This window comes from Podarcis erhardii (assembly GCF_964252035.2).
Source record: "Podarcis erhardii genome assembly, chromosome: 6".
NCBI lineage: Eukaryota > Metazoa > Chordata > Lepidosauria > Squamata > Lacertidae > Podarcis > Podarcis erhardii.
Genome location: NC_138510.1, coordinates 60,346,161 through 60,367,807, shown reverse-complemented (window position 1 = coordinate 60,367,807; position 21,647 = coordinate 60,346,161). Strand labels below are relative to the sequence as shown.

Sequence of the window (21,647 nt, the reverse complement as noted above, 5' to 3'; positions counted from 1 at the left end):
GGCAGGCAGGCATATTTAGTAGGGCCACAGTAGCTGCATATGCACATCCCAGTAAACCATGGTTGATGGCTTGCTGTGAGCGTGCCAATTGCTTTTGCTTCATTCTTTCCCTCTAGCAAGTGGGAGCAGCAGACCATAGCCCTCTGCTTACTTTTATACTTGAACCAAGGATCATGGTTTGTTGTTGTGCTCCTCACTTTCATGACCAACAGTGGTTCCTTGTTTGCAAACGCAGCCATGCTGCAACTTAACTTAAGCATCCCCTGGTTTGTGACCACAAGGCATGTGATACCTTCATCATCTTAAGTACTGTGCCTTCTTTCTACAAATCTATTGATTGAATTATGTAGCATGAGAAGAGAAAATACAGAATTTCCTAGCGATGACCTAAAGTATTTTTCTCCCCCCCCCCCCATATATGAGAGGGGGAAATCCCAGCTGTTTTCAAGCCTGTGGTATTGGAGCCTTCCAGGATTAAAAGCAAGTGCTGACTCTTATTGAAAAGCTGTGTGATCCATTCTTCCTGCAAGGCTGACTGTTTTCAAAGCACTGACACATTTATGTAGAGAAAAGCCATTCCTGGCTTACCTTGAGCTGCACAAGAAGTGGAAAGGGGTTTTAAATTGGGCATGGGAAGGGAGGAACATTGGTTTTCAGGGTGGTTGGAGAGATATTTTAAAATGTAAGGTTAGGTTTCAGAGATTTAGGATGAGAAGGAAGTCAGATGGGAAATTTAACACATGGATAGTCAAAAGGTAGAAAATGCAGAGAACCAATAATTTTAAATGCTCTTTTTGGGATGACTTTAGGTTGCTGTCAGACCCATGAGTAAAAAGCCCCCCAGTTAAGCAGCTGACATTAATGGCGTTAGGGAGGGGTTCCTATGAAGACGTTCATCGAATGCTCATTGCATTAATTTCAAATTTGTCCAAATAGTATATATCACATAATTTCACTGCAGCTTTCAAGGAAACATTTGTGTGTTGGGTGCATGACCATTTCCTCCTTAGAGTTGATACTGCAAAATGTGCCATTTAAAAATAAATTAATTGAAAATCCAGAGGAATGCATGCATAACTGTCTGTGCTGCTACACATGTGTGCCCGAGAGAAATAGACAGAGGGAATAGCAGAGATATATTTCAGTTTTGTATCTCTCAGTGGTAAGATGAAGATTTTCCAAACTGTGGATTATAGCTACTTAAATTATGATGAGTGGAATGTTGAAAGCAGCTATAGTTGATACTGAAGCCTAGGAAATACTCTGTTGTGAGCTTAAAAACACAAACAAAGCATATTTTTATTTACTGTTCTCTTTCATTTGATGTCACTTTGTGAATTCCATTCTAAACTAAGTGTTCAGTGTTTGGGGAAAGATTTTCAAAAGCAAAAAGTGGCATTTACATCTCATTGACTATTGCTATGTCGCGCTTTGTCGTTGCCTGGGAAAAGCTGTCCCTTGGGTTTCATTCACATGCTGGCCTTTTAAAAGGTAATTGTACTTCCTGGCTACCAAATCCCTAAGTAGTTGCGGTGACTTTCCCCCTACATCCATAATTAATGCAATAGTGGCATCTGCATTGGGGGTCATAAGAATATGTCACAGAACACAATATACTGATTCTGTGGGGCTGCTGCCACGAGATACTAGACAGTTGAACTTTCCATAGGCCTGATTTACATGGTAGGAGTTGCATCTGTCATTTTAGAAGTTCTCTCAAATGCCACAGCTTTTTCTGCTGAGAAGCTCAGATTGTGTATGCGTGTGATTGGGGACTTACCAGTGGGAAAGAAATTGTTGCCTGGTCCCTAACAAAAATGCTGCTCTACCTGGTATTTGCTAACCCTTGTCTCAGGCTAGTTCTAGGCATTTCAGGCAAATCACATTGCTGTGTCCCTTTGCATGCCCATCCTGATTAAAGGTCATGAAGGCGCTGTGCTGAACCATATTAGGGTTTTGTTACAGAGGCAGGGATAAAGACACACACAGCCTCAGCCCAGTCATGTCTTTCCCCTTAAATCCTCTGCAACACAAGCAATACTGTGTGCTTGGTCAAGCAGCATAGCCTGACCACGTTTCCAAGTTACATGTTGATAAAATCATTTTGCCACTGGAAACACAGCTGAGGCCTCTCTATCTTGTGACCAGGGACCACTTGCTCTGCTTGTGCCCTTCGAGGATTGACTCTCTTTTTTCTGGCATGCCTCCTTGAACATGCCAGTACAGGCAGAAATTCAACCAGAGCAGCTTTTCCTAGCAGGCCTTTTGTCTGGCTGCTGTCATGCAAGGGCTCCCAGCGACAGCAGCCCCAGGTGGGCAATCTGGTATTCCAAACCTCTCCCATAGGTATGCCCCAAACATGACAAAATCCTGCTCAGCAGCTTATCTGGCATTTAGCGTAATGGTTAGAGCATACAGGCAGGGCTTGTTCCGAAGCAGTGGTTATTCCACTCTAGGGTAGCAAGGATATCTTTATGGAGCGCCCACCCACTTGCTAAAGGCCATCGCTGCTGAGGCCTACATATCCCCCTTGGATGTGGAGATATGAGCTCAAGTGGCTGTCCTGTAGATTTCTTCCAGGGGGGTGCTCTTGTGGAATGAAGCTGCGGCTGCTGCCACCCCCAACTGAGTTGGCAGGGATCTGCAAGTGTGAGGTCTTAGCTTTGGCTCTGAGGCCCTGACCACGCAGACGTTGGGCAGGACTATGTCTTGATGTCTATGGAAACTGGTGTTAACCTTGAGTAGGATGTTGGGGTCTGGTTCCAGGAGCACTTGGTTGGGATGAAAGGTGCATAGCTCCTACTTGGCTGAATTAATACAGTGGTACCTCAGGTTAAGTACTTAATTCGTTCCAGAGGTCCGTTCTTAACCTGAAACTGTTCTTAACCTGAAGTACCACTTTAGCTAATGGGGCCTCCTGCTGCCGCTGCACTGCTGGAGCCCGATTTCTGTTCTTATCCTGAAGCAAAGTTCTTAACCTGAAGCACTATTTCTGGCTTAGTGGAGTGTGTAACCTGAAGCGTATGTAACCTGAAGCGTATGTAACCTGAGGTACCACTGTATGTGCTTTAATGAGATTGCCTGTGTCATACTTCATTTAAAACTTCAGAATTTAAAACTACTCTCAGTTTAGCATTATGTGCAAACTAGGGATTTTAGTTTTAAATAAAGAGCTATCAGTTAAGGCAGCTTCATACCCCCTGGTTTGAAGATGACTTGTTTAGAAACAGGCCTGAATACGCTGGAAGTCAGTGTCTGATTTCTTGGTAGGAAACGTGCGAATAATTTTGGACAACATGGAAGAATAAAAGAAATGCAGATTGTACCTTTAGAGGAGAGATTTTCCTCAAGACCACAAAAGGGGAGGGAAGTGTTAAATACCTCCTCTGTATTGGTGTGATCCCTAAAATAATCACACACCCAAATGCTATCTGCCTATTAAAAAACCTGCATGTTAGACTCAAAGGCACTTCTTTATTTAGAGGCCAGTGGTGTAAATAGACTGTCCCTGTTTGACAGGAGTAGGACATAAAGGTAATCTTAAAACAAAACAACACAGTATAATTGTCCAATGTTCTGAAGCACAAGTATTGGCTATAAAGTATGCTCCAGGTTTTAGATAATTTATGGAGAAGCCGCTTGCTCTGTACAAACATCACTCATTTTCAGTCCAGATTTCACGTTGCTTGTGACACAGACAAACTCAAAGGTAAATATTTTACTAGCTGGTATAATTGAATTGGCCTTGAAACTGCACGGGGCTAGAAAACCTAACATTTTCAGAATTGGAAGAAAAACCCCACCCCTTTTCTTGGATTATACGATGTGTACCTGCTGTACAGTAACTAACAGGCTGTCAACTAAAGATTGCATTTGTGAGAATATGTATTTTCTCAGGAAACATGTTAGAAGAGAATGTGGCCACTTTTATTTCTACTTCTAGAGCATTCTTGTTCTAAATTACCTGGCAAACCCTCTCAAAGCTGCATAATTTTAAAGCAGCTTGCCTTTCCATAGTATTTTCTTGTTTTTGTTTAAAAAAATCTGATAAAGTAGATTACTTTGAGGACAGAATTCACACTTTCCCCATGAGTTCTGTGGGTTTCCTTCCCTCAAGTGCTTTCTTGCTATGAATGAGACATGATAGAGCAAACGCCCAGATGATCTTCCGTGGTGCATTCTAAGTATATTGCCGTGCACAAGTCATTTGGCTGTGTTTTCTAAATAATATCCAGTCTTTGCCTCAGGGGGAAAGATGCGGATATTTTACATGAGTGAGAAAGAGAAGTTCACCATCACATAATAGGAACAAGCTACATAAAGAAACTTCTGCCATGAGCTCCCATGGCTGAAGAATTAAACTGAAAAATATTGACTTATAGGTCACTACTTTAGTATACTTAAACATACAATAAATTAATGTGTTTTCACACTATCTAAAGCACATTTCCCCCCAGGGTATGGCCTTAGGCTACACTTAGTGAGTAACCCCCATTGAACTAAATAGAACCAAGTAAACATGCATGGGATTGAATTGCTATTGTTATTTCTGCCATATATTCATATGAGGGGATTTCTGCTGTTGCGGCACACCTTAGGTCACGCTGCCACCTATTAGCAGGTCCTGACCCCACCAGTTGCAAAGCAGTGGCATACGTTGCCAGTAATGCCAGCGCACTGCTGGCCTTAAGCAAAACATCAGTAGCCAAGGAAGGGCACTCCCTTAATGAGACATAACTTTTCTCATAGCGGTTGGAAATTGCTGCAAATATCACTCTGTCTGGAGTGTGGCTGCAGGAGGGGCAGTGCTGAGCTCACCCCTCCCTCAGCTGTGCCTGTAGTTTTCATCTTGTATTTAATGGAGTATGAATCAGTGTGGCGGGTGTTTAATCAGCCACCTTTCGCCCCCTCTAACTGCTTGATGTGGAATAAGAAAGCAAAAGGAGGGGAATCCACCTCCACGGGGTACGAATGTTTTCTCTGAACTGTCTTGTGGCTCTTGACGGTCTTCCTTCTACATGCACCAGTGTTTTAGATAAGTTAAAGCAGAGAAAGGGGAGATAGACACTATATAGTTAAAAGAGAGAGGAGGGGGAGAAGCGTAGAGATTTAAAAATGCTAAATTAGTTTAAAAGCGGATTACATTGCCCTTTTCAAGATACAACCTAAATCTTTAGATTTCTACTTGGCTTGAATAATGCTGTTTGACATTAATGCAGACTTGCAGTGGCTTCTGTTCAGCAAGAAGAACAAGAGGAAACTCTGCCATTGCGAATATCTGTTAAGGAATTGATTGGTTGCTGAAGTGGAAACGGCTTGATATACATCTTGTGAATTTCTATGGGCGATATTCGGAGGGCCATCTGGAAAACAAAGTTACATTTTTTAGAAGAAAAATGTACTCGCAGCAGGGGAGGGAGGAGATGGGAGCATAGTAAAAATAAATAAACGATGTCAGAGGGGTATGTGAGACCCTCAGCTCAGAGAGGTTTTGGTGATGAGTCAACTATTCTTTTTCCACCTTTGGATTGTGCAAATAAATAAATTAAAAGTTGTTTGGCTGGAACTTGTTTTCAAAAGCTGGTGTTTGTTTCTTGGCTAGTTTTAGAAAATAGCATTTATTTACATACTAAAAAAAGGGCATTTTTTTGTGAGGAGAAATATGGCTTCAATAGCCAGCTGTGTGAGGGAAGCTTTTTATTCCTCTGTATCTAGGGGAAGTCACACAGACACAAAATGATTCTAAAATTTAAACTTAAAATAAAAATTGCTTCCTCACGCCAGCCAGAATTGTCTGTGTACTTAACTATGGCAACAGGAGATGGTCTCTTTGTGTTCCAGTGATGTGTATTACATGAGGGGTAGGCTGTGGCATTGAGAGCATGATTGGTTTGTGTAAACAGGTGATGTCTAAACTACAGTGAGGGTTTCTGCAAAATGCCAGCAGAAGCTACCTAAGCTTGACCATGAATCTATTGTGAAGGTGGGGCGAGTGGGTCTTTATGGCATTTGCTTGATAAAGGCGTTCCACTTTTGCCACTCTCACCAGCGGCGTAGCGTGGGTTATCAGCACCCGGGGCAAGGCAATTATTTGCGCCCCCCAACCCGGGGCAAGGCAAATAATTTGCGCCCCCTAACCCGGGGCAAGGCAAGTACAGTAATTTACTCTCCCAAGCAGCAGCAGCAGCGAGGCTTCTCTCCTTAATTGATTCCCCCTCCACACCGCGTCGTTTCCTGGCTGCTCCCCCCCCTTCCCCTCTCTCTCCTCCTCGCTCTGCTTGCCTTGCCCTGCCCTGCCTGAGGGCACCCTGAGGAGACTCCGCTCTCCTTTTTGACCAGGCGAGGTGGGAAAAAGGGGGGAAAGTCTCTTCCCGCCCCCTCGCCAGACTCCCTGCTCCGCTCGGCTCACTACCCAGGCGGCCAGTGGAAAGAGAGACGCAATTACCTCTCCCTCCGCTTCGCCAAGCTGTCAAAGCCCGGCAGCAGCGGCAACGGCAGCAGCAGGCGCAGCCAGACCCCCGCGAGCCAGCCAGCCCGCCCGCCCGCCCGGCTTCCTCTCCTTTTTTTGCCAGCGGCAGAAGGCTTTGCTCTCCCCCTTCTGCGACCTCCTCGCCAAGCCGAGCGAGCGCGGGCTCCCTAACCAGTGGATTTTAGTAGGGGCAGAGAGCTGCTAGTGCGAGTGCGCCCCTGCCCAAGTTGCGCCCGGTGCGGCCGGCACCCCTGGCACCCCCCACGCTACGCCACTGACTCTCACTGCTCTGTAATATGGCTGGCACCTACCCTTTTCTGCAGTGGCTCCCCGCTTGTGGAATGCTCTCCCCAGGGAGGCTCACCTGGTGCCTTCATTACATATATTACATATATTGAGGTGATAGGCAAAAACATTCCAATCTATTGCCTTTTAAACTGTGTGTAGGTTTTTTTTTATTGTTTTGGTTTGTTGCTATGTTAAGTATTTTGTGTTTTTATATTGTAAAATGTGATCCTTGGATGAAGGGCAGTAAGAAATTTAACATTTTTTTTAAAAAAATAAAAAATAGCCACCACCTAAAGACTTGGTTATGTGTCCTGGCTTTCAGTAATATCTGGCACCGATATGAATGATTTTTGGTTGACTGGTTGTGACTTACCTGCCTGGCTTTTAATAACTGTGTTGTGAATTTGAAACTCTTTTAGTAAGTAAGCCTTCTGAAGTCGCTGTGCAGTGAAGTTGGGTAAGAAATGTTTTGAATGGGTTTATATTTTTTTAAAAAAGCTTGATTGCACAGCATGTATTTAAGCCACTTTTGCAGCACCATAGCTGAATCAACTTTGAGTAATGTTGCAGTGATACAAATACGGTTTGATGCTTGAGCAGATGATGAAACATTCAGATCCTTATTTTTAACTCTGCACAGATACACTGTGCCAACAGCATGCCAGTCTGGACAATTCCAGTTTGCCCATCATGTCAGTGCCATTTAGAACAATATGGGATATCGTGATAAGAATTTCATGACCAGCTTGACTTTTAAGGAACCAACTTATTGGAAGCATTTCTCTCTTTTTTTACTCTTAAAACATTCAGCATGCTTTCATGCGCAGCCAAAAAAGGAATTGCTTGAACTCAGCTGGAGGACAAGGAGAGGACAGAGGGTGAAGAAAGAGCTGTGAGTGGAGGGTGGACTTTTCCCATCCTTCCAACCACAGGGAAATTCACCAAACCTGCTGTGGTCCATGCCCCCCAGGGGTTCCATGGATGGGGTGGGAGGACTGGGCACAAAAAATGATTTCCCCAATGCAATAAAATAAATGCATGCAAAATTGTGTTCGTGCATGGATGCATTTTCCTGGGAAGGGTTTCCATCAGCTTTCATCAGATTCTCAAAGGGGGTATGTGACCGCCTCCAAAAAATGTTAAAAACCACCGCTATAGAGTCGTCTGCTATATATGTATGCCTGTATTTTTATATTTTAATTAGCTGATTATAAATTATTAAAGCTATTCAAATAAAGTTTTGTAATTTAACACTGGCATCGAACCAGTATTCTTCTGGGTCAGAGAAGCATTTTTTGGTCCACGATGTGATTACATATTAATGACATTGTTTCCCTCGGAGGCCTCTGTTTCAGTGGACACAGTGGATTGGATCCAGAGAAAATGGGGCAGTAGGGAGCCAAAGAAAGCTGACTTCCCTGCCCCTTCTTCCTCCCCACCCCGCCATCCCTAGCTCTCCACAAAGTCTCCCCTAAGGGTTGGGAGTCCTGCTGAATTGGAAGGTAGCCTGGGCAGGAAGGGAGGCAGTCTTCAAAATCAGACTGAGGCAGTATGTTTAAGCAACCAGTATTAAACTTTATGCAGCCAAAAGGATCCAGTGAACTCCCAAGTGCACAAACCCTGACCACTCATTAAATTGCTCTATATTTCATTAGTCTTTGCATTGTAGCAATCCTGGGAAGAAGCTGGTCATTTCCATTTTAAAAAACTGGAGTTCGTTCTCCCACATGGTAACTTTCTTTCTTTGGTCTTTTTGTTGTCGCCGCCGCAGGTAATTAAAATCAGGGAGCACTGCAATTGCCCGGCTTTGCCTGGACAGGATCCACGCTTTGCTTTCAAACTGGCCAAGCAACAAATTCTGCAATCGTCTAAAAACGAGGGAGGCCCAAACCTCACTCCTGATGCTCTTTACAGAACAAAGGAGAAGACACACGTGGACATAGTAGCTGGGAAATAACTCTGCAGGTGAAGGCAGAAATGCTTCATGGATTAACGTTATCCAAATTCTCAAGGCAAGTACTGTGCTTTTCAGGAAACGGCTTCGGAAATTTGAAATGGCCAGACAGTGCTATTAATTTATGGCCCCAATTTTTGACAGTGATGTGCCTCTGGAACTCGGCTCTTGAATGGATTTGCAGAAGAATGCTTCATATGCACAAGGAACACGAGGAGCAGTTTCTGTGATGGAAGAGAACAGGAAACCTTTGTCTGCATGGGGGGCAGGGGTGTTCAGCAGTGCCCCAGATGGCACTCGCATACATACTGATGTATAACCAGGATGCAATAGCAAATCCTCTTGTACACCGAAATGTTAGTCTGACTGTCAGAACTATGTCTTTTCCCAATCATGTTATAATCTCCTCCACCCCCCACCCCCGTTTCCCAATGGATGTCTCAAAGGGATGTCCAGCTGAGTGTGGTGGGGAGGGCAGGGAGGGCTACATATTGGAAAAATGGAAACATTGCATCTGCCTAAATATCTATCCAAGGGCAGTTCTTGCAATGCAGTTTTAAGTTGTATCCCCAGGCTCAAGTTGGATACAAATCTGTCCCTTTATCGCAAATAATGAAATAGTATCCCTTACCTGTGTAAATCCTCTTGAATTTGTTGCAAGCTCAGTTAGTTTTGTCCAATGATATTTATAAAATATTGGTAAGAATTCGCTGCCTTTTACAAGGATCAAGATGCAATAAACTGACCAGTGGTCTGGTTCGAATATCACCTAATTGGTTCACCTGCTGTTGGGAATTCCCTCTCTTTGTACTCTCTAAAAGACAGATTGAGTCAACATTTCACTTTGAAGCAATCCCAAAGGACTGTGGAGTTAACCTTACAATGTAAACACGTTTGTAAGGCACAAGACAAAATTTTATTGGATAAAATCTGACATACAGCACTAAGGAGTGCGGTAGATTATTTGCCGGTGTCATTTAAGTAAACAGAATACCACTTGGAAAGGTTAAATTAGTTACAGTAGACTTTGTCCTGGTCAGATCAGTGCTTGAAAACCCAGTGATTGATGCTCAAGGAAACTCCCTGGAGTTGGATGATGTGCTGTGAGGTGCCTGCTAGTGATTTATAAAGCAGCAAGGCATGCCGCTAACGCCACATAGTCCAGACTCAGTGATCCCCCCCCCCCGTTTCCTTGGGTAAATGTTTTGAGGCATAACTTCACTGATGTCTCTTATTGGACCATAGTACTCCTTTGCTCCTTGTTGTCCTAGCAGAGTTCCTCATTTTCACCACATGTTCCTGTTCTCCTGCATATGCCTGCATTAAAGTCTCAGCCATGGTTGCTAGACTGCATTTTGCTGCTATCCAACACTGAAACAGTTCTCTGAGTTCTATCCTTTCTATGGACTGCAAACTATAGGGAAATATACACCCCCCCACGTTTGCTTACTCTGGAAAACTGAAATTCCTCCGCTTCTACTGTAGAACAAATATTAAATAATAATTACTTGACACAGTACATCAGAGAAAGGCCCATGGCTTTCCACCTTTGGTTAACAGCATGGTGCCATAACATTTAAAAGTTATTTGTATGTTCTTATATGAAAACCTGGGGAAATGTGGGATGATGAAAGCTTTATACCCCCCCCCCACCTGATGAAAATGTAAAAACATGAAACAATGCCGCATACACAATATTTTTGCACACTATTTCCTCAAATAGGGGTCCCTGGTTCCATGTCCCCAGTCATTGTAGAGCACTGCAGTGCCACAACTCTTATAGTCACAAAATCTGCCAGTCCCATAGATGCCAGCTCAGATCCTAACAGGACAGGGAAGAGGGCCAGATGAGGCTTCAGATTGATCTCAACTTTTAAGGGAGGAAGACTATCTTCCATTACTTAAGAAAGCTAGGGGTTGCCCCTGTCACCCCTTCTGCTACCCAACAAGCCTTCAGGAGGCCAGTCTCTCTGCCATCTGCCATTAGATTGCAGCCATAGTCGTGCACACTAATTTCAGTGGGTCTTCTCTGAGTCTTACTTGGTTGGGTTTCACCCATACTCGTGAAACAAACTGAAGGAGATGAAAAGCTGCTTTTAATTATTCCAAACCTCCCAGTCTTCTGAAGTCCATGAAACTCAGAATTGGCAGCTTTGGATCTTTCATACACTGCTTCAGAGAAACAAAAAATGAAACGATCAACATGAACCTTCAGTCGCAGAACCAATAAGACTGCAGTGTTTTATTAGACATAGAGATGGAATCCGAAGCAGTCCCCTTGTTAAGGGCAGAGCTGCCTTGTCTTGTGAGACAGCACAACACCATATTTTTGCTTTTAAATTGCCTCTTTGTTTTGATTTCACTAAAAGAAAGCATCCAGTATCGACTGGACAAGTGTGAACTAACAAGCTCGTAAGTTGTAGTTTGTTTACTGACTTCAGCTGAAGAACACCAGCTCTCTGAACAGTGCCAACACCTACCTAATTTATCTTTATTTGAAGGAGGTATTTTCAAGGTTGGCTCTGCCTCTGATTGCCAGACCTGATTCTTTGTGTCTTGATTTAGTGCATACTGCTCCTAAGCCATGTATAGATCAGTATGCAAGATGCCGGCAACAGGTAAGAGCTCACCTTGACCATCTCCTGCCACTTCATTCTTTTCATTTGTATTGACAGGAGATGTTTGTTTTTTAAACAGAAAAGCTCAGAAATTTGGCCACTGTCACATAAAGTAAACAGAAAAAAACACACTACGATAGTTCTCCTCACCCCCAGATTTGTACAACTTCTTATCTCACTGAGGAACATGTTGCAGGTGAATTGCTGTAGAGCACAAAAGGCAACTAATTGCAAAGGCCTTTGTGAATGTGCAGAGTTTTTACTTGGTTTTTAAAGTCACTCAGCATCCCAGAAAGCTGGTGGCACTACCAAGAATGCCTTGTTCCTAGTATGGCACCTGCGAAAGTCAGTTCTTGAAATTTATTGTGTTGTCAGCTACATACTGAGGAGGCTATTGTTTAAAGTGCTTAGGCCCCAAGCTGTTTACAGTTGTAAAGGTGGCACCCAGCACCTCCTAAAAGGGAGCATGGAAAGCGCCTCACATAATGCAGACTGGACAGTGCCAAAATAATGTGCTCAGTCTTTTCCAACAATCGGATAGCTGCATTTTTGTCCATTTGAGGTTTCTGGGCATTTTTGTGGGCTTCCCCAGGTAAACTCTGCTACAGGAGTCTAGTGAGGAAGTTAGTTAAGACCTAGAATAACTGGCTAGGTCTGGCCTTTCCAGGGAAAGACATGGCTGGTGGTGAGAGCTGGGTGAGGGTACCATCTTAAATGGATGAGGGAGGAAGAAGTGCCTATACATAACATTAAACTTCTAAATAATGTGTGTTCTTATGTGTGCTCTTCCCATTTTCAGAGGCTTTTAGTGCCTCTAGGCAAGGTTCCAGATATATATTTTATTTAAAAAAGGACTTTACATTTCTGCAATATGTGTTACTCTGTGTCCTCAGAGTAATTCCAGTCTTTACTGCCCTCTGTGGTAGGATTGAATTGTAACTCGTGTGAATGAGCCATTACTGTTTCAGCTTAGAACAGGGGTTGGCAAGGTTTACCTCGCCTGGGCCGGTTCACTCCAGTGGAGATCCCTCCGTAGGCTGGATCGTGTGCGTGCGTGAGCATGCACGGCCATGATTTCCGGCATCTGAGCATGCACAGATGTGATTTCAGGCAATGTGGAAGCGAGTCCCCGCACTGCATTGCGCCGAGCCAGTTTAGCACAGCGCGCAGGGACTCGTTGAGTGGGCAGTTTGGTTCGGGGGCCGGTTAAACAACCCCCATGGGCCGCTTGTGGCCCATGGGCCATAGGTTGCCTACCCCTGGCTTAGAAGAAGGAAATCACCCTACAAAGAAAGAAGCAACAGGCAAGTTGACCATAGCCTTATTACAAGGTTTAGCATTTCACAGTTGCCTGCATATCCTGTGCAGCCTTTGTTTGCGTATTTGTTTGCTGGGAGCAGAGTAGAATAATTGTAGGATCATCTAGTTGCAGCCCCCTGCAATGCAGGACCCTCTTGCCCAGAGTCCGCCCCCGCCCCCGCTAATGGTTCAAAGAACATTTGGAGGCAGCAGAAGTGGCTATGCTGCTTTCCCACCAGAAATTGCACTTTTTGACCCAAAGGTATTTGTGTCAGGCAGTGCTTGTTGAGAAAATGAAACAAATGACAAAGTTAACCCCTTTCCTGGTCCCCAATCTCAATCTTTGACCTCCCGCTACACTTTTCCTAGGGCTTGTCCCCACCGGGCTTTGGTGACGATGTTTTCGAGGCCATTTGACCTGTAAAATCAACTTTCCTTAAGTACCTTTGCTACTTCTGTCTTCTTGCCAAAATAAATTAAGAGCCTTGTTATGTTCCGAAAGCATGAAAAAGCCTTTAGCAAAAGCTAGAAACTATCATTTTGACCCTTAATGGAATCACTTCTAAAATCCCCGCTAAGGAACAATCACCTTGATTTATTGCAATGCATCTCCAAGGCACAATAAAAGCAAGAGTTGCCATGTTGGCCCATAAGAAAACAAAACCAAACCCTCCGTTACTTTGCTTAGGATCCACTAAAGTGCCACAAAAATAGTAGCAAAGCTCTTTAGTTCTCTGGAATTCATCAGGTGAAATATTAGGAAGTGGAATGAATGAGGAAAAATAAAAAGCAAGAAAATAATAATAAAAAGGATGTTTAGGCTCACTTCCTACATGAAGACTGCAAATTCAATAGGAGTATCCAAGGTGTTATAGGGATCAATCGCACACTAGGGGAGTGGTGTGTGTGTGTGTGTGTGTGTGTGTGTGTGTGTGTGCGTCCCCAAGAATCCTGTATCTTACAATATTTGGTCTACACAGGACGCCCACAGTTGCTTGCAAGATTAACCAACATAACCAGAAAGTTTTGAGACTCCCTGGTAAAGACCCTGATGTTGGGAAAGACTGAGGGCACAAGGAGAAGGCGACAACAGAGGATGAGATGGTTGGACAGTGTTCTCGAAGCTACCAACATGAGTTTGACCAAACTGTGGGAGGCAGTGGAAGACAGAAGTGCCTGGTGCACTCTGGTCCATGGGGTCACAAAGAGTTGGACACGACTAAATGACTAAACAACAACAACAACAATAACAAACCAGAAAGTGTAAAGTAGCCATTAAATTTGAAGCCTTGCTGAATTACTTTCTCTTTGTTCCTGTATAAGATCTTAGTAGTACTTGGTTATGTGACCTTTTTGTATTCAGTTGCAGGTGGAAGGGATAAAGGATTTTCTGTGCATCCAAAAAGGAAGAAGGAAATTGTTGTGCAACAGAATACCTTGTAAAGTAACGCACCACTTGACAAAACCCAGCTTAAGTGCAGTGAAAAATAATGACGATTTTGAACTCCTTTTACATCCTTGGCCATCACTGCTTGGTGGCCAGTCAGCCCACTTCAATTTCAATACCTACTCTTTTAAACAATTTTCTTAGATGTGCTGGCAGAGTGCATTGGTGAGGTTTTCCTCCTTCGCTGGCTTTTCTGTGCAGTGCTGAGTTTTAGAAATTTGTTTTATTTGTTGTATAACAATGTAAGAATCATTTTACCAGGGGCTATAGGAAGTTTAGCAATACCACAAGAGGTCTAATAGCACAATAGTGGCCTCCCCATATGAAAATAGCCCTGCAATAAAGCAGCACCGTTGCTACTTGCTAATGAATGGCCCACAATAAGGAGATTACCAAAGCCTATTATTGGCTTTCTTTAAAATAAAAACTCATTGCATTAGAGAAGCTGTCTATAAAACTTGCATTGTTCACTCATTGTCCGGTGTTCTAAAAAACTTTAGAAGAAGAGTAGAGGGGCAAGTGGAGGGACAAGCTGGACTACAACTCCCATCATTCTTGACCATGGCTCATTCTGGAGGGCCAAATGTTTTCCATCTCAGAATTAGACAATGAGATCTGAACCAAGGTATTCTGAGCTTGGTATATATGAGCCATCATGAATTTCAACAAGCAACAGAACAGCCGTGGTGGGAAATGGATGACAAGAATGGAAGATGGCAACTCTGTGCTCCTTTTGGCAAGCTGCTTGGAACCTTGACTGAATGACGGAATCACGTGAGACGTGATTGATAAGAACTCAATGGCAAGGTTAAAGAAAACATTATACCTAAAAAAATGCCAAAGATAACAACAAGGGCATTATAATGGATGTGGAATTATCAATGCTGTTTTGTTTTGAAGAAAAATATTGGAATATGGCAACACGACCATGACTTTTGAACATGTCAGAAAATCAGGGGTCCCAGTTAAATTTTGGACACACCTGTAGTCTGCATTTTGTGTGGGTTTTGCCTATTTATGCAATGAAGTTACCTGAATTAAATATAATTATTTATAATATAAATATTACCTAATTAAATGAAATTAGTTGAATGAAATTATGCATGAAATGAAATCTTCCATTGTAGTGCCCACCATGTTGAGATTAAATGGGTGAGCTCTGATGATGAGAGCTTTTCTGCTCAGCCAGTTGTCTCCTGATGGTTGCTACCAATTCCTGATAAACAATTCCTGTGTGGTTGTTGTTCTTAATGTTTATTTTATTCAATTTTAATGTATTTCAAGATTCCTGCATTGCAGAGGGTTGGACTAGATAACTCTCATGGTCTCTTCCAACTTTACAATTCTATGATTCTATGATATATACATAAAAGGTGGAAAATTCTGTGCTAGTTCCTGATCAATAGAAAATGTCTACAGAAAATCATTCCCCCTTGTTTCTTTCCTTGTTACTGCCTTTTCAACTCTTCTTCATGTGCTCCCTCCATCCCCAGATCTGGCTGGATGATTATGAATTTTATTCCAATATGCAGGTATTCTAGGAAACTTAGAAATTCTGTTTCATAACTAGGCAGGCTAGAAGAAGAAACCAACTCTTCACTCAGTGTGGCAAACAGAAAGCCAAATATATTTATTCAAATGACTCCAGTTGATTTGTCAGTGCAGTTATAATGCTGTTCTTACTATAACACTATTCTTATATGATTTTCTATGTACCATATAGCTATCTTATACCACTTTATGTGCCTGTTTTGCTTTAAAGGTCATAATATCTTCCATGGGAAGGTAATAACATGTGTACAGCATTACACCAATGGATTTGTTTCAGTTACAGCCTTGAGTCTGTGCTCTTTAATCACTGGTTATACTTTACTCCCTGAACCACTGGGTTTCTAATCTGGAAATGTGAACCTGTATTAAATCACCAAATTTAACACAAGTTACCACAAGACATTGGGGCAGTTGAATGTGTAGAGGACAAAATAATAGGAGAGTGGGAGCTCAGGTAAGATGAGGAAAGGCTTGGGTATAGATAAAGCCTGGAATCAAAATAGCACAGAGTGAGGCTTTTATCCATATTCTGTCCCCACCCATGTATCTCCATTTCCCTCTACAGTCTCATGAGAAACACCCGTTTTCTGGAAGGTAAGGACAAGCAATGTGATGTTACAGCACCATCAGGTTATTGAGAAGGGAGGATTTGAGCGCCATATGGTAGCAGCAAGAGCAACTGACAGGTGTTAAATGTGCTGAGTGCCTGACAAGCCTGAGATACACCCAGCAAGATCCCAGCATCCTTGCATCCATTTTGAGAGGTCCAGTACATTTTTGACTTCTATTTCTGAAGCAGCAAGAGGCAGCTCCAGAAAGCCCGCAGAAAGCTATGATTTCTATCCCAAATATCAAACGAAAGTTGGTCACAATGAATATTTCTGTGCCTTTGACGGCTTAATTTCTAGGACATCTCTGTCAGATTCCATTCAGCTCTCTGCCTGCCAGTGTGATCCTCCTGCGATTCCTCCAAATCACTCTTTCTTACTCATGTTGTATCCTGTTTACCCCATTATCGGGTAGTTGCTGCGAACAATGTAGCACTTGGGTGGCCTCTGCCCTCCTCAAACACTTCCTCCCCCACTGTCTTCTGCATTTGGTTTAAAGCTTGAGGTAATTAAATTTCTCTCTTTTTCCCTCTAGCAACATTGATCTATATTGGATATTTAGACTCCAGAGAATCAAAGCTCTTTATTCCTGCCTGGAATATGTTGCCCTCAGATTTATTCCCTACGTGCATGGAATAAATGAGGAAGGACTAATGTACTGGAGTCATAGCAGCAAGATTTGTTAACCACAAGATGGCAGTTTGACTGCCTCGGCTAGACTTTTGTAATTGATGCATCGAAGCAGCCTCAGATTTTAGTCTGGCTTTGGCAGAGGATCCTGAGCATCTTCCTTTGGGGCTGTTAAATGGTTTGAAAAGTGAGACTTGGCTTTCAGTATTAAGGCTGCCATGTTCTTGGGGAATGCATTGTATGGGACATAGTACATTTCTGATGGCCTGTATATTTCCAGGAACTTTTCAGATCCGCTCTTGCTTCGTCAACTGTGAAATGTCTGTAGGTGATCTGTTTGTGCAGAATTACACCTGCCATTTAATAGAAGATTAGGAACATAGAATAACGCCTTGGATTCACATATCTCAAGAGATGTGCTAATAACAGTAGGGTTATTATAAGTATCTTTTTTAAGTATTCCAGGACATTGTAGTTAAAAGATAATATATTAAAACAAGCATAAATGAGAGTAAGCACCATGGTATACAGTGGATTTTAGCCCATGTTGGACTTACTCAGAGTAGGCCCATTCATATTAATGGGCATGGCAAACTTATGCCCATTATTTTCAGTGGGACTACTCTGAATGAAACTCAGTGGGTCTTGTTTCCATAGGATTGTGTTGGATGCTAGTCTTATTTTCTCTAAAGAGGGGATATACTCCCCTTTCCAGCATAGGAACTAGGCTCTTTTCGTCAACTCCCCTGTTCTCCTCTCCCACCCAAAAAAGTGAGGAAGTTGAGTGCAACCATTCTGTAGCAAGTCTTCCAAGGTCATCTAATACATGGGGATGCTGTATCAAGCTGCTGTCATTGGGTTAGGGCTAGCATTATTCCTATCCTGACCATGAGATCAAAAATGCTCTCAAACAAGTGGCTCAGACTAGGACGTGTCATGGGTGCTTTTTGTTTGTTTAACTGTTACTACTTTGGTTAAAAAAGAAATGGCACTCAAGACACGTTCTAGTGTTAGCTGCTTGCTTCATAACAAAAGAAGAAGAGACCTTGAAGGGAAACTAAAGTGTTATAAAAGCCTGGCACAGGGAACCTGCCTATGCTATTTATTCACTCACTCAGTGATTTACTCTACCAAATGCCTCTTGAAACTTAAAGGTTCACAAATCCCATCATTTGGAAATGACAGTAGTTCAGCAGACAGGTATTAGGTTTTTCTTGTCCACCATATGTGTGTGTGTTTTAAAGAGAGATTATTAGCCTATTTATTTAAGTATTAGCCTATTTATTTAAGTGCCCTGTTCTTAAAAATCAAATTCCAATACAATATTAAAGCAATGACAAAAAAACCACACCAAAACATCTGACACTGAAAACTGTACAAGCAGCAGTACACTTTAAAAGCCTTAGCTTCCTTAGCTAACTTGCCAAGCGCAGAATATAGAAGACACAATTTTGACATGGGTTCTCGATGAAGGAAAAAAGCAAACAAAAGGAGTAATTCAAGAAATACACTGAAATACTGCTGGGATGGTTTCTTTCATGCCTGTAGCTTTCCCCCTATATTTCCAATGTGATGATAATTCCAGTGACAAATGTGGAAGGGAAGGCACCAAGACACAGGTGGAAATTTATAACTTGCGGCCCCAAAGGACTGATGGTCCTTTAAATGAACTACCCTTAAGAAAGTACTCCCTTATACTTTCTTTTTTAAAAAATAAAAAACCCACAGAACAAAACCTTCTGTAGAACAGTTGTGGCAGTTACTGTTCCTTTCATAAATGCAGTCTGGTTGTGGCTGTTGTCTCTCCCGCCTCCCCTGCCATTTTGATTTACACCACTGCTTGGTTGAGTAGAAGTCTTCCTCTTATTTATGACAGTAACCAAACTTTGTACTATGGATTTAATTTGGGATGTGAACTAAAATATTTTCCTGGCTTTGGGTATAATCCTTCACTGTTTGCTGGCATTCTTGAAGATGAGATCTGAGCGAGTGTTTTAAGGAACAATCTCTGAGGAAAACTCCTCAAATTACATATGTATTCTGGATGAATACATGTTTGACTCTGAGTAGCGCACAGTAAGATGAATCTATCCATCATAAATGTTTAGTGTAAAAACCTGTATTTGCTTTTCTTTCTATCCGTACAGATTCGATCACCATAGCTGGTTTGTCATTTGCTAAATACATGGGCTCAGCTCTCTGCGACCCCAGCTCATCAGTTACCAAGTGAGCAGGCTGTCATAGAAGCTACGCATATCATTTATTACTGTCAGGTATCCAGAGATCAGAATCTTCACAGAGCTTCTTATCCTTTGATGGCTTGGAAATAGAATGACTAGGAAAATCTTGTGCATGAGAATAGGAAATGCGAAGCCTGAAATCCTGCAGGAGTCGGGCCAAAAATGGGGTTGGATAAGCTTGATTTAATTTCAGTTTTGCAACCTATTCTGTCGTTTAAAATTTGCATCTTGGCTGTTTCCGGGAAAACCTAATGCAATACCAACGTTTCAGTAGGAACAGGTTTGGCCTCCAGAATGATTGAAATGGCGTGTAATCACAGAAGCTGGAATGTAACTTGCTTCTGAGAGGCTGTGGCTGTATCTATGATGGGGGTCATGAAATATACTGGTTCACCTTGTGACTGTGTCCCTGGAAGTAGTTAGGATACATCATGTGGAAGAAAATGCACATACCTGAACTGCTCCTTCATTGTAAGGTTTTGAACTAGATGATCCTTTGGGTCCCTTCCAACTCTCTACAATTCTATGATTACTGGATGCCCATTGATAAAAGTTGATTTTGACTTGGGCTGGAATTTTATTTACGCAGATGTTCATTCTTATTTATATAGATTTAGCCATGCAGGTCTCCATAAGTCCCTCAAAGTGATTTACAGAATAAAATAATAACATTGTGCCATATAAGAAAGGAATCAAATACCATTATTAAACATTAATACGAGCAGCGCATTAAAGCTGACAAACTTAAATGTTCATAGGACCCAATTCCTAGAGGCCAAGGTACCTTCACCCCCCCCTAAAATATTTGATGGGGCCAGACTTCCCCAAATTTGATGGACAGACAGCCATTCAAATTGTGCATGTGTGTCACATCTTGTGGGGTGGGGCTTACCTGCCCCCCCCCCCCAGTATTTTATTCATGTTGGCACCCCTGTAAAGGTTACAGAAGACTTGGCAGAAAAGGTCTAAACCAGAAACTTGAATTTAACTCAGATATAGACTGTGTGATAGTAAAGGAATTGCTGCTATATATAGTGAACAACTAGCTTCAAATAAAAGCCGCATTCTGGGCAAGCTGAAATTTCCAAACTGTATTCAAGGGTGAGCCCTACATATAGTGTATTATACGGTAGCAGTCAATATTCAGTAATTCAGTAATTCAACGGTGATTTTCGGAGGCAAATGCTTCTAATACATTATATTTTAACAATATGGTTTCATTATTGCTTTTCTAAGATGGAATAGTGTAGTCTTAACTTCCTCAGTCATTTTTCTTTCATCTGATGTGCCTCTGCTTAATAGACTATAGGAATAGGAAAGCATTTCCCCCCCATCAAATAAATATGTAAACACTGGAAATGTCAGTATAACCTGACACGAGTTGTTTAAATACAGTAGTCTGCACTTTTCTTGTTATTTTCCCATTCTGCCATGTGGCCGACTGATAACCAGCAGATTGTCTCTGACTATTTGTTGTTGTTTAGTCGTCTAGTCGTGTCTGACTCTTCGTGACCCTATGGACCAGAGCACGCCAGGCACTTCTGTCTTCCACTGCCTCCTGCAGTCTGGTCAAACTCATGCTGGTAGCTTTGAGAACACTATCCAACCATCTCATCCTCTGTCGTCTCCTTCTCCTTGTGCCCTCCATCTTTCCCAACATCAGGGTCTTTTCCAGGGAGTCTTCTCTTCTCATCAGGTGGCCAAAGTATTGGAGCCTCAGCTTCAGGATCTGTCTCTGACTATTACACTACTTGAACCATCACCCCTTGACTGAAATGCTCGTTTTTGACATCACAGCATAAAATGCTCTGAGTTGCACCTTAAGCCACTTCTCTTGCTTCTCTCAGTTTTGCTTTCTCTTTCTCTTTCTGCATGGGGCAGAACTAACCAGCTCTGCTTACTGAAGTGTGTTTGCTCAGCAAGAAGCCACTGGACTTCCAAACAGAAATTACTGGGGATTTTCCATTTAGGCTGCTTATTGCAGACTGAAAGCTCTTTAAGCATATATTGATAGTTGCTCAGTTTTATCAATACACCTTAAGACATCCCTAATGCTGTGAATGCTCCTTTTGGAGTCCCTGCAGCCCATCAGTGCAATGATCTATTGCACTGCACATATTGGAATAGCAATGTCTCCATTGGGCCCCAGGATTCAGTTAATTGTCTTCTGTCACATGAGACACCCAGGGATGTTATCTCAACCATTTGGAACTTGGTGCAGGTCAATTGGTTGTGTTTTGCAAATGCTAAGATGGTCTGCTTACAGGTGCTAGTTTTAAGGATACCTTTGCACAATACTTGCATGATTAGTGATACAGTTCCCTTAACAAACAGTATTTTTCCAAAAGCAGGAACCCAAACTTCCAACGCTTCTGTATTTTTCTGAGCTCCTATGTCAATGACCAAGCAGCATGATCCACTGTAAACATCCCATTAACCTAACATGTGACATCTATGGAGGGTTTTATTCACTTAGCTTGAAGCAACTCAACAAAGAGTATACCCTCTGCTTGGCAATCATATCACGATTTGATAAATACAAA

The 21,647-nt window shown here is 42.4% G+C and overlaps 1 protein-coding gene across 1 annotated transcript in view; it reads left to right on the top strand.

Moving 5' to 3' along the window:
* OMA1 (OMA1 zinc metallopeptidase) overlaps positions 1-9,479 on the top strand; it is a 28,234-nt gene extending 18,755 nt beyond the window's left edge. The window contains exon 8 of the mRNA XM_081867229.1: positions 8,529-9,479. Coding sequence (XP_081723355.1) covers positions 8,529-8,714 — 186 coding nt within the window. The 3' untranslated portion in view covers positions 8,715-9,479. The remainder of the gene's footprint in view (positions 1-8,528) is intronic.
* The last annotated feature ends 12,168 nt before the right edge of the window (positions 9,480-21,647 follow it).